Source organism: Liolophura sinensis, chromosome 8 (assembly GCF_032854445.1).
Source record: "Liolophura sinensis isolate JHLJ2023 chromosome 8, CUHK_Ljap_v2, whole genome shotgun sequence".
Lineage (NCBI taxonomy): Eukaryota > Metazoa > Mollusca > Polyplacophora > Chitonida > Chitonidae > Liolophura > Liolophura sinensis.
This window is the reverse complement of record NC_088302.1, coordinates 56,303,663-56,321,967: the sequence shown is the minus strand read 5'-3', so window position 1 is coordinate 56,321,967 and position 18,305 is coordinate 56,303,663. Positions and strand designations below refer to the sequence as shown.

The following is an 18,305-nucleotide window of genomic DNA, read 5'->3' as shown; positions in this document are numbered from 1 at the left end:
ATATCTACAGCTATGCATACTGTACATTATTGTCGTTACCTAATCAGCGTCTATGGGATATCTAGAACTATGCATACTGTGTATGATTGCCGTTACCTAATCAGGGTCTATAGGATATCTAGAACTATGCATACTGTGCATTATTGTCGTTACCTAATCAGGGCCTACAGGATATCTAGAGCTAAAATGTACCCAGTGACTGTTCAATTTAGCGACTGTCCAACGAGGTGATTTAATGAGTGGCCAATTTGGTTACAATATTTGCCTATATTCGTGTCAACTACTTACTAGATATTGATCTTTTGACTGATAGACATGGACGTGGCAATGCATGTGTGCCGACCGCCCTACCTGAGAACACTCATTTACCTCTACTCGACTACTTTATTTTATGTTCCGATTTTCAGAAAATACAGGGAGGGATTAGTAACTCATTTTGTATGTTTGCAGCGTTTTATGCTCTTTGCCTAAGTTGGTGTAGTATTCATATAGGCCTATACCAACATTATGGGATGCGTGAACCTACAGGCTGTGACGGTCTTATATGGTTCCAAGCTGTCCAGCTCAAGTGAACACTTTCTGTTGAAGTTGCATAGGCAGCGGCGCACATGTTGTACGTTCGTGACCCTTGGCAATAGGTACATTGTGTCGTTGATGAATGTCGACCATAAACCAAGTCTCCAGTTTTCGTACAATTACTTCGGGCGTCACCTGTTATATATGTAAAGACAGGATTAACAGTCGCTTTACCTAAAATGTTCTCCAGCATGTTAGAATTGCCAGTGTTGTTTTCACATATATGAGCGTAATGTACAGCACATTTTGGAGGCTTAGTTCAAGACCAACATTATGGTGGCTAAAAACTAGAACGTGTGTGATTTATGGGGCTAAAAACTAGAACGTGTATGCATGATTTCTGGGCCCAAAACAAGAAGTTGTATCTCGTTTCTGGTGGCCAAAAACGTGTAAGCATGGAAGCTTTTTTGACTCTTCCTAGTTCAGTTGATATTACCAAAAGAATATAGCGCAGAACATCGGGCTCCTATTACCAAATACATGGGAGTGCCGAATGATTATAGACAAGATATGGTGAAAATTCTAATGTATTTTTAATGTATGTATAATGACCATATTTTTATTGCATGTTTTACAATACATCTGTGAATGTCATGGAACTCTTTTCCTGTATCAAAAACATTTTTCATTCATATGAAATATTTCATAACTGTACAGCCCTTTAAATAGTATATGCAACGGAGTATTATTACACTCAAATAAAGAGTTTACTTGTTCATTTATCCTTTATTCATACATTTATTATGTCCTTGCTAATCGAATTCATATTCGACCTTACCATTGAGGTCTCGTGATGCACATATACCTCCAGCGGACGGGGATCGAGCTGGGCATGTGGACTATTTAATTATTTAATTGGTGTTTTACGCCGTACCCAAGAATTATTATTTAATTGGTGTTTTACGTCGTACTCAAGAATAATTATTTAATTGGTGTTTTTCGCTGTACTCAAGAATAATTATTTAATTGGTGTTTTTCGCTGTACTCAAGAATAATTATTTAATTGGTGTTTTACGTCGTACTCAAGAATAATTATTTAATTGGTGTTTTTCGCTGTACTCAAGAATAATTATTTAATTGGTGTTTTACGCCGTACTCAAGAATAATTATTTAATTGGTGTTTTACGCCGTACTCAACAATATTTCATTCACTCAGCGTTATAAGCACACGCCTCAAATGAGCTTGAACACACAGCGGCCGCATTGGTGAGCGGCTCATGGGTCATTGTGCTGCGCTAGCTCGCTAAGGCCTGGGTCGCTTATTATTGTAAACGACCCATTACTCTGAGGATATGTATTCCTGAAGGGTACAGGTGCCCTATAGTGTTTCCCCCACGTAACGGCTCTGAGTATATGTATTCCTGAAGTGTACATGTGCCCTATAGTGTTTTCCCCATGTAATTGTTCTGAGGATATGTATCCCTGAAGGGTACAGGTGCCCTATAGTGTTTCCCGCACGTAATTGCTCTGAGGATATGTATTCCTGAAGGGTACAGGTGCCCTATAGTGTTTCCCCCACGTAACGGCTCTGAGGATATGTATTCTTGAAGTGTACAGGTGCCCTATAGTGTTTCCCCCATGTAATTGTTCTGAGGATATGTATTCCTGATGGGACAGGTGCGCTATAGTGTTTCCCGCACGTAACTGCTCTGAGGATATGTATCCCTGAAGGGCACAGGTGCCCTGTTGTGTTTCTCGCACGTAGGCCTAATTTTTCTGAGGATATGTATTCCTGAAGTGTACAGGTGCCCTATAGTGTTTCCCCCACGTAACGGCTCTGAGGATATGTATTCTTGAAGTGTACAGGTGCCCTATAGCGTTTCTTCGCGTTGATGGAAGAAAGAACAAAAAAAGTTTGTTCTAGCGGTGACACTGGGACACTGTAGGCCTATAATATGTTGAAGGAAGGCAAATAATCTCCGAAGAATTTGCTATAAGATGTTGGAAACATCTAGAGAAAGATACTGATATGTGGCTATAGAACACCAGAATACATGTCCTTTACCTCTGAAGATGATGTCGCGTTTAACAACGTGAACGTGCCATCGGCTCGGGTTGTTTTTTAATTTGATTAGGCGAGTATACAGGCCGATTTATGTGTTCCTACATTCTAGGTATGAATGACTTTACAACTGGAAGTGTTATTTTTTCCGGGCACGTTAATGCCCTTTGTCATGCATATAAAAAAATCGGGGCTTCCGTTAGCCGCTGTGGTTAGCGTGCCGGCGCGGCGCAAGTTACCCCGAGGGGTTGCTCACCAATGCGTTCGCTGTAGGCCTTGAATCGCATATCGTACCAGCCTACCGGGAACCGTCGACTCACTTTTCTGATCTGGGAGAGTTGTTCATTTCTCGGTTTGAGTGACAGGCGGCCGACCTATGGGGTAGGTTACCTACAGCACATGAACAGTAATACACAGTTACCCCTAGTGTCTATGTTAAATGCACAGGCTTACATTTATATTTCTGAAGTAAAGTGGTGTCATTTAAATATTTCTAGCGAGAAAACTATAGACCGTAGCTCAAATCCGTTGGCATGCACAAGAAACTGGGCTACAATTTGATGCAAGTCTCAGATTTGTACTTTTCGTAGATCTCGAGTGACAGGCCATTGAAAAATACGTGACTGAAAGATGTCTATATGGTACCCTAATATATTAGACCTTGTCCAGTATGCTTACGATACAGGCCCACAACGTCTAATTCATTAGGTTAGCTATATGGCACATGTTTTCCCAGCCGCTCTCTCCGTTCAACTTTGACATTGAAGTTTTACAAATGACAGCAGCCTCAACAAGTATAGTCAGGTTCGATGCGCTACATCCAGTCAATTTATGTTGAGGGAGAAAATTAAGTTATATAGCTTTTAACCCAATCAACTCGTTCACATTATGACTCAAATATTCGGGGTAAAATTCAAACGGGTAAAAGTGCAGTCAGGGTTATGTCCCTTGTATTGCAATCGCACGTTACTTGTTCGCCGACTTGTTCTGCAGGAGCTTCAGAAAATGGGTTACCTGCATCATATTTTGGAAGACATCGTGTTCTTGGGAGCAGTGTCACTTCTGGCAGCTTACCAACTGGGTGGGTACCGCATGATCAACATCATAGCTGGTGCATTACCATGTGATACAGCAGTACATTAACAGCTAGACCTAGTGGTTGTAGCTCCTACGCAGACTCGTTGTGACAACGACATGCTGCTAGCGATGACTGTTGGGAGTATTGTTTTTGTTTTTTTTTTATGTTTACAAATTAATCCAAACAGCGAATTTAGTCATCCATGCCATTTAGCTTGTTGCATGCATTTTATCTTCATGTACACACATATAAAGCTAGTTTGACGCAGAAATGGCAACTGACCCTTCAGTCAGGATGGATATTAAATCAGTAGTCCCAGATTTTGACCTGACCCGAGTGACGAGATGACTGACTAGAAAACGTGATCTAGTGTAAGCAAATCTCACATAATGTAATATTTTGGCTGTGGTCGTTACATGTTTGCAGCTTGCTTGAAATTGCGTGACAAATGTGAGAAATTAATTGTCATTATATAGATGCTGTGGACTTTTGAGATTTTGGTACCGGTCTGCTTCTCTATTGAAAAATTGTCGATTCCTGTTCCCATTGCATGTGAACATTGACATATCAGCACACTCGGACCTTACTACGTTTTCATATCCTATTCACAGCACGTTTTGCCAGGAAGGTTGGAAATGCTCGCAGGAAGTTCAAGGTCGTACCCCCGGAGACAACTGGTGACCCTGGTTTTGTGCGACACTTCAGAGCTCAGTAAGGGGGAGGTGTTATCACACCCTGATAGAACCCTGGTAGATTTATTGTCAGATGAAGACATTACCATTCATGTATAAATACGTTGAATAGGGGCAGAGGGGACCATTGTGGCTGACGTGGTTAGCACGCCAGTGTGCTGCAGTGATCAAAGAGCCTCTCACCAGTGCGTCACAGTTTCCTCTCCGGTCGTACGTGAAAGGTCTGGCAGCAACCTTTAAATGGACATGGGTCTCCCCTGGGCTCTGCCCGGTTTTCTCCCACCATATTGCTGTTCGCCATCGTATAAGTGAAATATTCTTGAGTATTGCGTAAAACACCAATCAAATAAATAAATACATAGAGTCTTTGAATTGACTGAAGGTGTCATATTCAGAAGTCAAGACATCATCCCAAGTGTGGCAGGAATACTTCAGTCAAAAGCAAATATCCTGCATGGTCTGAAATTTAAGTTAGATTTTGCTAAGGAGAGCTATAATTAAAATGGTGATATTACTTAATAATAAATTCAACAAAATGCAAAAAAAAAAAAAAAAACAAACAACAAAATTAATCAGAAATTTTAGGCTCGATATTTCAGCAGTTGATTCTGTATTCATACTACATATCATACTGTAGGTTTCGGTATTTCCGAAATCAGGAGACCTGGAATCAAACCCGGGTTTGGTCGTACCAAAGTTTTTGAAAATGGTATTTGTTGCTGCCTCACTTGGCACTCAACACTGAGAGGTTAGAGGAAGGAAATAGGACTGGTAAATGTAGGCCCGGTGTCAGTATAATGTGACTGGGTGGGATCTCATGTCTGGTGTCTTCGGCATGAAACTTCAGTGGCAGCATTGCCTCGCCCTGCCACAAGAAGACACAGTATATGTACATGTACCCAATGTACCGATACTTCCTAAATTGTTAAGTGCGACATAAAACGTCAGGCATAGGCCTACATACTCTACTTACTTCTGAATCGTGTGTTTATTTTGCAGACAAAACACTTTAGAGTTCTTCCCAGTGTTTCTGGTGTGCCTGTGGGTGTCTGGGCTATTTTTCAATCAAGGTATGACTAGAACGCTTTGTGATACAGAATAGTCTGGTAATCAAACTTACTCAACACTACCTGTGGGTGTGTGGGCTATTTCTCAATTAAGGAGTGACTAGAAAGTTTTGTCATACAGAATATTCTGGTAATCAAACTTACTCAACACTACCTGTGGGTTTGTGGGCTATTTCTCAATTAAGGTGTGACTAGAACGCTTTGTGATACAGAATAGTCTGGTAATCAAACTTACTCAACATTACCTGTGGGTGTGTGGGCTATTTCTCAATTAAGGTGTGACTAGAACGCTTTGTGATACAGAATAGTCTGGTAATCACACTTAGTGAACACTACCTGTGGGTGTGTGGGCTATTTCTCAGTTAAGGTGTGACTAGAACGTTTTGTGATACAGAATAGTCTGGTAATCACACTTAGTGAACACTACCTGTGGGTGTGTGGGCTATTTCTCAGTTAAGGTGTGACTAGAACGTTTTGTGATACAGACTATTCTGGTAATCACACTTAGTGAACACTACCTGTGGGTGTGTGGGCTATTTCTCAATTAAGGTGTGACTAGAACGTTTTGTGGTACAGAATAGTCTGGTAATCACACTTAGTGAACACTACCTGTGGGTGTGTGGGCTATTTCTCAATTAAGGTGTGACTAGAACGTTTTGTGATACAGAATAGTCTGGTAATCACACTTAGTGAACACTACCTGTGGGTGTGTGGGCTATTTCTCAATTAAGGTGTGACTAGAACGTTTTGTGATACAGAATATTCTGGTAATCAAACTTACTCAACACTACCTGTGGGTGTGTGGGCTATTTCTCAGTTAAGGTTTGACTAGAACGTTTTGTGATACAGAATAGTCTGGTAATCACACTTAGTGAACACTACCTGTGGGTGTGTGGGCTATTTCTCAATTAAGGTGTGACTAGAACATTTTGTGATACAGAATATTCTGGTAATCAGACTTAGTGAACACTACCTGTGGGTGTGAGGGCTATTTCTCAATTAAGGCATGACTGGAACACTTTGTGATACAGAATATTCTGGTAATCAGACTTAGTGAACACAGGTGATAAATGCATACCACATGTAAACATGTACATGGTAATAGTTTGTGTATAAACAAGGCAGAGGGTATGGGCTCTCTGCAACCTGGCTGATGAGGATTTCGTTTTGATTTAGTGCTTGAAGTTTAGTTTTGGAGCTTAATGCAGCTTGTGTTGCTTGAGATAGTCCCTGTGATGTCATTCACTTTTCTTACTACCTGTACATATACGAAGACTATATGAATATATGTTATAGCAGTGTACTGGCTATTATCCCATAGCAGACAAAATTATCTGCTTTAATTGGACAGCATCAGTCATTGATGGGTTTTCTGTTACGTGGTCATTCAGTGATATCATACGGAAATATATGGTGGAATTGATACTAATTATTTCTGTATCCTATCAAAGTCATGAAGTTACAAAGTCACAGACTATTGTCCCAAATGCCATGGGTTCAAACCTCAAAAGGGTCACCACATCACAATTATGTAAAAGTGTTGCTTATACATGTATTATTTTCAGACTCTGGGGGCCTCTCTGGCCTAGTGGTTTAGCGTGCTAGCGGAGCACAAAGGCCCAGGAGCCTCTCTCCAATACGCTCACTGCGAGTTTAAGTCCAGCTCATGCTGGCTTCCTCTCTGGTCGCACTTGGCAAGGTTTTCCAGCAACCTGCTGATGGTCGTGGGTTTCCTCCCACCATAACGCTGGCCTGTGCTGGACCATAAAGATAACAGACTTACCTTAGTCCCAGGTTGTATAAGATGTAAGTGAAATATTCTTGAGGACAGCATAAAACTATGATAAATTAAGTAAGTAAATATTTTCAGTTGATGCATTAAGCACTATTGTCAGTGTAGTTGCAATCATCCAGATGAGCACTCAAATAAATTGATGAATCAACTGTGGATTGACGTAAAACTGATAATCATTATTTTTTTATTTTTCAGTTGTGGCTGCTTTAGTTGGTCTCTTTTACATTTATGCGAGAGAGGAGTATTTTAACGGTTATGCAGAGGCCACTGAAAAGAGGTGAGCAACTCCCCCGATGCCTGCCCCTAACCCCCCTTTTCTGACCCTGATGGCTTAGTTGCTAGATCGTCCGCTTCAGGGAGCAGTAGATCCAGGGTCAATCCTTGGTTGGGTCACACACCTAAGACCTTAAAAGAGGAAGTTGTAGCTTCCTTGTTTGGCATTCAGCATTAAGGGGAGAGTCCAACGTCTGGTTGACCCATATCAATATAATGGCTCGGGTGGGGTGCCTTACTTGCCTATGCTAAGTCATCTCAGTGAAGCAGCACTAGATAAAAGAGAGGTGGAAATCTGTCCTGCAACAAGGAGGCAGGTTACATGTACATGCACTCCTTTGTCGTCATATGACTGAAAAATTGTGCTGTACAACGTTAAACCCTGAGCACTCTCTCACTCCCCCCCCCCCCACCCTCCACACACACCCCTATCCCCAAATGACTACATGCATGCACAAACTTTTTCATACCTGGAGTTGACTGGTACAGACAGCATCACTCTATATTTTGACTTAAAGAATTGCCTCATGCAGTTGTGTAACTTCGTTATTAATTCTTTTTTTTTCAGACTTGGTGCTTTTAAGAAATCTGTGCTGGCCCTTCAGGTGTTCCTGGTGCTGTCTTTGGCAGGCATTGTGAACACACTACTGGCATCTTATGCAGGCATTGATATCAAAGCTAACATCGCTAAGAAGTATCTCAACTTTTAATAAGTAAAGTAGAAGTCTCTATTGTCATTCTTCAACCTTTTCACGTGTTTGCAAGGTGTTTATTTTAGCATATTCTGAAGGTATTATTCTGTGTAGACAGATAAAATTATACTTTTTGCGAAGCCCTAAAAACTGGCCAATCCAACCAATGCAGTTTTGTCTCCAAAATCAAATTAAATATGTGAATAAATTGCACTGAAGATTGCTTTTTCATATGCGAAAAGGTTTAGGAATTAGGGTACTACTGACTGTGTTTCTCTCCCAATATGCCAGCTGGGTTTGTACACCTACATAAACTAGATTTACCAATACATGTACAGTTACTTTTTACATAGATAATTTTTATATAACACACTGTGCCTCCTACCACATCCACACTGTACCCCCTACCACATCCACACTGTACCCCCTACCACACTGTACCCCCTACCACATCCACACTGTACCCCCTACCACATCCACACTGTAACCCCTACCACATCCCCTACCACATCCACACTGTACCCCCTACCACATCCCCTACCACATCCACACTGTACCCCCTACCACATCCACACTGTACCCCCTACCACATCCACACTGTACCCCCTACCACATCCCCTACCACATCCACACTGTGCCTCCTACCACATCCACACTGTGCCTCCTACCACATCCACACTGTACCCCCTACCACATCCACACTGTACCCCCTACCACATCCCCTACCACATCCACACTGTACCCCCTACCACATCCACACTGTGCCTCCTACCACATCCACACTGTACCCCCTACCACATCCACACTGTACCCCCTACCACATCCCCTACCACATCCACACTGTGCCTCCTACCACATCCACACTGTACCCCCTACCACATCCAGGTACAACATATCAAATGAAATCAGTTTTTACCTTATTTTGATAAAATATGTACATGAATATGTTTTTCTTTATAAAAGCGTTTTGGGATAATTATCGTATTGACACTTCAGGGACTTGTTCAGTTTTATCAGTTTGTTGATAATGGTGTGAAGAATCCTTCAGGTTGTACTGTACAGTAACCGGAACATTTTAATGCATTCAGTGTGTGTTTTTACGTGTCAGTTTAGCTCGTTTTGTGTTTGGCCAGTGTTTTATTTTGAAGTTTTTTCAAATTTGCTCAGAAGTGAAATGTTTCCATGTTATGATTTATGGTAACACTAAAGTACAGGGAAAGTACATGCATCACAACATGTAAATATACTGTGATAGGTTTTAAGGGAAATAATAGGATTTTCACATTTTATAACATTTATTTTGCAGTCAAAAACATTGCACAGTACGCATGCTGGGTTATATATGTTATATTATTGGTGATTTTAGTCTTTATGGTAGCTACTGATATCTGAAATTTGCACTGTCCACAACAGCACGTACAGAGACAGAAATATTAACATGTTTTACACTGATTTGTTTTAGTTCTGTTCTGGAGAATTCATTTACTTGCTGTGGATTTCAGGTCACATTTACAGTATTAGCTGTATATGCTGTCAAGCACAATAAAGTTTATATTCCTAACATGCCTAATGGTTTTGTTTTCGCTCTTGTAAATTTTGTTTACCACAGATGTCCTTTCACTATCATTTTACCAGTGAGCTTTTCCCTTCAGTCTAGCTTCTGCCACCCTGGACCAGTTTTTGTTTATTTGATTTTATATTTAATATGAATCAAGACCATATTCACAACGAACTGCACACTCTTTCATCTGAACTTCATGCAATGTTTAGGTCTGTCAGCCATCAGCGAATAAATGTGTTATTGTTGTTTTCCCCACCTTTAAGTACTCGCATTCATGATCTTGCTGTAATATTGGATATTATTTCTGCTAGGCAGAATCATCTTTATAGAGGTATTTCCAGTCTCCAGTAGACTGTTCCTAGAGAGTTCCTAATGGATTTCATGAGAATAAAAACTACGTGTGATGTTGGTGGGAACTATGCATTTAAATGTTTTTTTCCAATTCAATCACATTTCTCTGCAATAGATGGGATAAGACACCTTCATGTAGAAACAAAAATCGAAGATGAACGAGTTGTAAAGATTTTAATTGTGACTTTAATTTTTTAATTTTTTTTTTCATTACAGTAAGTATTTTAGTTCTCTTCTCATATAATAAACATATTTATATATATATTCGTCCTCTTATACTTTAACAAAAAGAGGTGTAGAAAATTCTAAACCACATGGCAGCAACGACAGCCAGCATTAGGGTGGGAGGAAACAAGGCAGAACCAAGGGGAACCTACGACCATCTGCATATCTTCCCAAGTATAGCCTGAGAGGTAGCCAGCATGAGCTGGACTTAATTTCACAGCGACCAGACTGGTGAGAGGCTCGTGGGTCATTGGGCCGCGCTGGCGTGCTAAAGTCTTCGGCCACGGGGGCCACTGGATGGCATAACCAGAACAACAGTTTTTATGAGGTTTACCTAAAAATGTGACCTTCCCAATTAAGCAGGGGTTGAACATAAAGGCTAGCCAGCTGCTGGTGAGATTCATCTAACACTCATTCCATCAGTACGGTATGTATTTACATGTATTATACAAAGCTGATATTTACATCAGCCACACAGGTTCATTGTGCATTTACTTATCTGTCAGTGTCGGACTGTCAGCAACTTTACAGGAAAGTTATGCACGACAGATTTACATGATAGTGTGTCGAAAGCTTGGCACTGGACTAGGCTCGAATCCATTACATATTTGGTCATGATCCAGGCCTTCATCCAGAAAACTACCATTATACATGTACATGGTATTTATGCTTTGCCTGTGTTTATATGAGTGTTGACATTTCTAGGAAGATCAAAGAGGGTTAACAAACGGTCCATACAAGTCTAAATTCCTAGAACAAAGTGAAGATGTGTCAGATCATAATAAACAGTACATGTACGGCGTATGCCCACATTACAAGCTAGGACTGAACGTCGTCAACATGACTGATAAGAGCACGTTTACAGCTTATGGTACAGATCATGTTTTGTATGTACATGTATCTGTGGCCAGAAAGCCCCCATCCCTGTACCAGGTATCATGAAGCTGTCTGGAAAAACGTGATGAGATTTGTGAGATCATAGTTGTCCAGAATCTCCAAAAGAGCCGGTACTTTCCCTTTGACATTCTGACCTTTGAACTTGAACTTGTCAATGAAGAGATCTGTGATCATACCTGAGCAGGCGTTAAGGTAAATCAATTACAGAAGCTGTACATTCTTATGCTGACCATAAACATCAAAGTTTTTCTCCTCAAGTGTTATTACGTTGACTCTACTTTTGTTTGTGTTCGCTTGGTGACTGGATAAAATTTACTGATTTTGAGTAATAGACCATCCGAAGCCCACGTTCAGAAAGCGATGGCAAGGTTCATTGATTATAACCACCATAGCAACATACATAGGCAATATTGCTATCACCGCTTTGAAGAACACATTACTTTGGAATAGCCTATGCAAAGAGACAATCATCAATGTACAGGTAAATGCTTGGCGGCAAACAAATGATTGAAAAGCTAAATTGGGTGAAACTCACCAAGTTACAAATGTAGGCACTAACCTTTGTGTACTACAAACCCATGAATTTCATAACACTAAGCTAGACTCAGATACTTCAGGAGTATGACTATTAAAAAATCTAGGACTAGAACCTTCAGACACATAGGCACAGTTCTTCTGGAAAGAGAATTTTCTCCTTTAAAATCAGTAAACTTTCTTCTACCACTAACTGACTCCCATTAGTAAATGATTAGTTGTGGCCATCATTGTGAAAGATTAGGCAGTTTGAAAGTCAAGATTTCTCACCTGAAATCAATTCATCAGCCGAAATTCTCATCCCTGCCATTTAAATACCAAATAACTGCCCTAGTGCATACATATAGCTACTTCACAGAACGACTCAGCCACTGTATGAAGAGCCCAGGGGTGAAAAAGGATACCGTAGAGCCTCTCAAGGTGACAGGGCTGTTGTTTGAACTCTATCTGCAGAGCCTCAGCATTGTCCAGGATTTGTCTGTATTCAGGTGACATAAAGCTTAGGTCACTCTCATGGACCTGCATCTCCTGGTCAGGTACAACACACACTCAGTTAGAAGTCAGTCAATGAAACATGGTTATCTCCCCTAGATACAGACATGCATTGTCTTTTAATAGACACACATCTGTACAAATACATGTGTACACTGATTTGTTTGATTTTTGTTTGGTAACATGCTGAAACAATTTTCACTGATACGATGGCAGTCAGTATTATGGATTGAGGAAACCTAATGACACTGACCTTCACAAGTCAGTGATGAATTTATCTGGGTGTTACATTACAGTCTTGTAAGCCATATATGTGGACAAGTTATCCCCATAACCGATTCAAAGTGCTATCAGAAAGGCACAACGAACAATAAGAGCAGAGAAAAACTCTGTTAAAGCCAGGGAATTGAACCCACATCTCCTGCGCTTCATATTTTAATGTAGTCTCTGGGACTGTGTGTTATACTGTGTAGTCTCTGGGACTGTGTGTTATACTGTGTAGTCTCTGGGACTGTGTGTTATACTCTGTGGTCTCTGAGACTGTGTATTATACTCTGTAGTCTCTGGGACTGTGTGTTATACTGTGTAGTCTCTGGGACTGTGTGTTATACTGTGTAGTCTCTGAGACTGTGTGTTATACTCTGTGGTCTCTGGGACTGTGTGTTATACTCTGGAACCGTGTGTTATATTCTGTAGTCTCTGAGACTGTGTATTATACTCTGTAGTCTCTGGGACTGTGTGTTATACTCTGTAGTCTCTGGGACTGTGTGTTATACCCTGGAACCGAGTGTTATATTCTGTAGTCTGTCTCTGAGACTGTGTGTTATACTCTGTAGTCTCTGAGACTGTGTGTTATACTCTGTAGTCTCTGGGACTGTGTGTTATACTCTGGAACCGTGTGTTATACTCTGTAGTCTCTGGGACTGTGTGTTATACTCTGTTGTCTCTGGAACAGTGTGTTATAATCTGTAGTCTCTGGGACTGTGTGTTATACTCTGTAGTCTGTGGAACCATGTGTTATACTCTGTAGTCTCTGGGGCTGTGTGTTATACTCTGTAGTCTCTGAGACTGTGTGTTATACTCTGTAGTCTCTGGGACTGTGTTATACTCTGTTGTCTCTGGAACAGTGTGTTATACTCTGTAGTCTCTGGGACTGTGTGTTATACTCTGTTGTCTCTGGAACAGTGTGTTATACTCTGTAGTCTCTGGGACTGTGTGTTATACTCTGTAGTCTGTGGAACCATGTATTATACTCTGTAGTCTCTGGGACTGTATTATAGTCTGTAGTGTCTGGGACTGTGTTACCCTCCGTAGTCCCTGTGACTGTACATTATACCTACCCTGAGGCCATCTATTAGCTGGACTTTCTTGGCCAGTAACAGCTGGTACTCCAGCTTAGGGTGGATCAGACTCAGTGTGTGAGGGATGGAGTTCTCATCGATGTCTGGTGTGGGAAGAACAAGACAATATGTTATCTACAAATTATGAAGACATCAAACGAGGATATTATTATAATGCCAATGTCAATATGTAAAATCTTCACAAACTTACCATACGTAATATCAAGGCGAATCTTCTTCTTGGTGGCCTCCTTGGTCAGTACATCTTTGAGTATAGAGATTGTTGAAATGTTGTCAGATCTAAAAACAGCCTCACCTTTTCTGTAAACATACGTGTGAGTTTAACAAGATGAAGAGAGGGAAAATCCACCTTCAGTCATGCATAACACAGCCTGTGAGTATCACAAATGGTACATCATATACATGTATCTGTACCTAAGTGAAGCCACTCTCAAAGTACAACTTGATCTTTTTTGTTTTGAGAATAGACAAAATCAATTTTCTAATAATCTACATATGTCTGCTTTTGGCTTTATTCTGTACGTAAAAACTGGAAATTATTTATTACTCATTTTCTAAGAAATGCAACAATTAAGATTTAAGTAGTGTATTAGTAGGATCTACAAATATCCACACATCATCCCTTCTTGACCAAAAATGTCAATTTCTCACCTGTAAGTGCATTCCAACTGGGTATCCAGGAAAGTTGACAGAAAATGAAATGTGATTGTCTCCCCTGCTGGAGCTCTCTCTGGTAATTCAGGCAGGCAAAAAGATACCCAGGAGTGGACTTCAGCTAAACTGAACTGGCCAGTCAACTTCAGAGTGTTCAGTGGTCTACACAAATAAAGAAAAAAACCAAATTAACACAGACAAAAGCACAGTTTTATCTGTGCAAAACATTTTAGTTGTCCTCAATACATACATGTCTAAAAGAAGTCTCATTCTTGAATTAGAACTGTGAAGAAAAATACTGACAGCCAAATAAAAATACTCACATGTGCCTCTTTTAACAGAAAAGGGAAACTATAAAATATGTCAGTTATGACATATATGCCAATGTTTCCTTGATCTTCTATATTCAGCCTAGCCTTGACATGCTTTGTGTGGTAGCATACATGCATACCTGGAGTTATCAAACACGTGTGTACGTTGATGAAGTGACAGAGGTTTAACCAGGTACTGTTTGACTATGCACGTCTTTGGTTGGACCCTTGGGGTGATGTACGCCTGAAGTGTCCCATACTGGCCCTCTATAGACCGCACCTTCAGCTCCAGCCGTGTGGTGTTCGCCTGACAACGGTAGGTGGCTAACAAAAAATTACCCTCCTGAAAGGAACATTATACTACATTACTGAACTGACACTTGTATCGCCACACAAACCTTCAAATGTTACTGACCAATCAGAGGACTAGAATTTTCTCTTAACTGTCATAAAAGATAGTAAATGAGAGCTGCAATGCAGCACACTGAAGTGTTAGGATTTACTCTGATGTGCTGAGATGGGGTCATATTTATATAGGCAGAGCAACAAAACTGAGGGATCTCCATCAATCTGTCATGACAGGCGGTGTAGGCGCAGGATTAGCTTACCTCAGGGTGACAGGCGTTGTAGGGGCATGATTAGCTTACCTCAGGGTTAGAGGTGGTGTAAGGGCATGATTAGCTTACCTCAGGGTTAGAGGTGGTGTAGGGGCATGGTTAGCTTACCTTAGGGTGACCGGCGTTGTAGGGGCTATATTAGCTTACCTCAGGGTTAGAGGCAGTGTAGGGGCATGATTAGCTTACCTCAGGGTGACAGGCGTTGTAGGGGCATTATTAGCTTACCTCAGGGTTAGAGGTGGTGTAGGGGCATGATTAGCTTACATCAGGGTTAGAGGTGGTGTAGGGGCATGGTTAGCTTACCTTAGGGTGACAGGCGTTGTAGGGGCAGGATTAGCTTACCTCAGGGTTAGAGGTGGTGTAGGGGCATGATTAGCTTACCTCAGGGTGACAGGTGTTGTAGGGGCATGATTAGCTTACCTCAGGGTTAGAGGTGGTGTAGGGGCATGATTAGCTTACCTCAGGGTTAGAGGTGGTGTAGGGGCATGATTAGCTTACCTCAGGGTTAGAGGTGGTGTAGGGGCATGATTAGCTTACCTCAGGGTTAGAGGTGGTGTAGGGGCATGATTAGCTTACCTCAGGGTTAGAGGTGGTGTAGGGGCAGGATTAGCTTACCTCAGGGTGACAGGCAGTGTAGGGGCATGATTAGCTTACCTCAGGGTTAGAGGTGGTGTAGGGGCATGATTAGCTTACCTTAGGGTTAGAGGTGGTGTAGGCATGATTAGCTTACCTCAGGGTTAGAGGTGGTGTAGGGGCATGATTAGCTTACCTCAGGGTTAGAGGTGATGTAGGGGCATGATTAGCTTACCTCCGGGTGACAGGCGGTGTAGGGGCAGGATTAGCTTACCTCAGGGTTAGAGGTGGTGTAGGGGCAGGATTAGCTTACCTAAGGATTAGAGGTGGTGTTGGCGCAGGATTAGATTACCTCAGGGTGACAGGCGTTGTAGGGGCATTATTAGCTTACCTCAGGGTTAGAGGCAGTGTAGGGGCATGATTAGCTTACATCAGGGTTAGAGGTGGTGTAGGGGCATGATTAGCTTACCTCAGGGTTACAGGTGTTGTAGGGGCATCATTAGCTTACCTCAGGGTGACAGGCGGTGTAGGGGCAGGATTAACTTACCTCAGGGTGACAGGCGGTGTAGGGGCAGGATTAGCTTACCTCAGGGTGACAGGCATTGTAGGGGCATGATTAGCTTACCTCAGGGTTACAGGTGGTGTAGGGGCATTATTAGCTTACCTCAGGGTGACAGGCGGTGTAGGGGCATGATTAGCTTACCTCAGGGTTACAGGCGGTGTAGGGGCTGGATCAGCTTACCTCAAGGTTAGAGGCGGTGTAGGGGCAGGATTAGCTTACCTCAGGGTGACAGACGGTGTAGGGGCATGATTAGCTTACCTCAGGGTGACAGACGGTGTAGGGGCATGATTAGCTTACCTTAGGGTAACAGGCGCTGTAGGGGCATGATTAACTTACCTCAGGGTTACAGGCAGTGTAGGGGCATGATTAGCTTACCTCAGGGTTACAGGCGCTGTAGCTGACCACTGCAGAGTTTTTCTCTACATCCAACAGGTCTATAGGCACATCACTCTGGAACACAGTTGTAAACCATGTGCATAAACAATTCACTGACTGTAAACAGTTGAGACATCTGTCACCACACTGGTAGACTAACAGCTTCATGTAAAACTCCTCACCTCACATACATGTACTTGTCATTCCCATAACCATTAACCTGTAGATCTCCAGGTAATCAGTACAATTTTAAATCACAAAGCAATCTGAAAAGACGTGATCTAACTACAGATGATCAACACTTGACTACATGTATCTGGGTTACATCAGCTCCCAGTGGTATGGTGTGAGCCTCACAAGCAGAGACTTATCAAGTTACGAACAACCCTCGTTATTGTCCAACCATAAAAATATTCTTGAGAATCAAACATGTCAAAACGATCACAGTCAACACTGCTCACCTGTAGTAGCACGTTATCTATGGCCATCTGTACCTCCAGACTCAGCGTGTAGCTAGCGTCCTCTCTATTCAACACAAACTTGTTGTTGATGTCAAACGCGGGAAGTGCTGACAACGCCCCCTTGGTCTGGGCAGTGTGCTGGTACTTTTCCCTTTCCCTCATCACCTTTTGTTGTAAATCTTCTAACTCATGTCTGCAAAACATTCACCAACACTTCACATCTATACCCAAGACCACTCATCGGTAAACACTGAATGCCCCTAACTACAGACTACGTGTATATTGTAATAACAGAATAGGGAAATGCTTTATTCCTGTTCAAAAACCCAGGGCAGCAATAAAATACATGTTCATTATTCTGATATCGGCAAAATACTTTGCTTATGTGTAACAAGCTAATATTGAAGAAAATGCATATCTTTTTTTTACAATACACATATATACATTTTCTTTGGATCTTACATGTACATTTAACTCTGTAAACATCATAATTTATATTTATTACACGATGCAAAATATGAAAGTTATGACGAAAAATGTTTTCTTTATACCCATACACATATGTGTATCCCTAGGTCTACAGCTATTCTTTCATGCTACATGTGGCATTCAGGCTAGTGACAACCACAACTACACACAAACATCACAGCAAATCTCACCATGCCAGGGTATAATACACCCATAAGCTACAACTGGGTAAGGGTATAAAAAGCTGTCCTGTGTGGTTGGGTCTGCAATGATCATGTACATGTACTCACTAGAGGTGAATACTCTTGCCCTGTGTGGTCATGTCTGTGATGGTCATGTACTCACTAGTGGGGAATACTCTTGCCCTGTGTGGTTGGGTCTGTGATGGTCATGTACTCACTAGTGGGGAATAATCTTGCCCTGTGTGGTCATGTCTGTGATGCTTATGTACTCACCAGTGGGGAATAATCTTGCCCTGTGTGGTCATGTCTGTGATGGTCATGTACTCACTAGTGGGGAATAATCTTGCCCTGTGTGGTCATGTCTGTGATGGTCATGTACTCACTAGTGGGGAATAATCTTGCCCTGTGTGGTCATGTCTGTGATGCTTATGTACTCACCAGTGGGGAATAATCTTGCCCTGTGTGGTCATGTCTGTGATGGTCATGTACTCACTAGTGGGGAATAA

General features: G+C 41.7%; 2 protein-coding genes across 2 annotated transcripts in view; one reads left to right on the top strand and one right to left on the bottom strand.

Moving 5' to 3' along the window:
- Positions 1–3,548: 3,548 nt before the first annotated feature.
- Positions 3,549–9,844, top strand: LOC135473169 (microsomal glutathione S-transferase 2-like). The gene is made up of 5 exons (XM_064753011.1): positions 3,549–3,659; positions 4,268–4,367; positions 5,348–5,418; positions 7,406–7,487; positions 8,052–9,844. The coding sequence occupies exons 1-5, from the start codon at positions 3,584–3,586 to the stop codon at positions 8,191–8,193; spliced, it is 471 nt and encodes a 156-aa protein (XP_064609081.1). The 5' UTR covers positions 3,549–3,583; the 3' UTR covers positions 8,194–9,844.
- A 429-nt stretch (positions 9,845–10,273) lies between these two features.
- Positions 10,274–18,305, bottom strand: part of LOC135472228 (Bardet-Biedl syndrome 7 protein homolog) — a 30,921-nt gene continuing 22,889 nt past the window's right edge. Inside the window, 8 exon segments of the mRNA XM_064751625.1 lie at positions 10,274–11,385; positions 12,148–12,271; positions 13,576–13,679; positions 13,787–13,896; positions 14,248–14,412; positions 14,702–14,904; positions 16,689–16,763; positions 17,150–17,342. Coding sequence (XP_064607695.1) covers positions 11,249–11,385; positions 12,148–12,271; positions 13,576–13,679; positions 13,787–13,896; positions 14,248–14,412; positions 14,702–14,904; positions 16,689–16,763; positions 17,150–17,342 — 1,111 coding nt within the window. The 3' untranslated portion in view covers positions 10,274–11,248.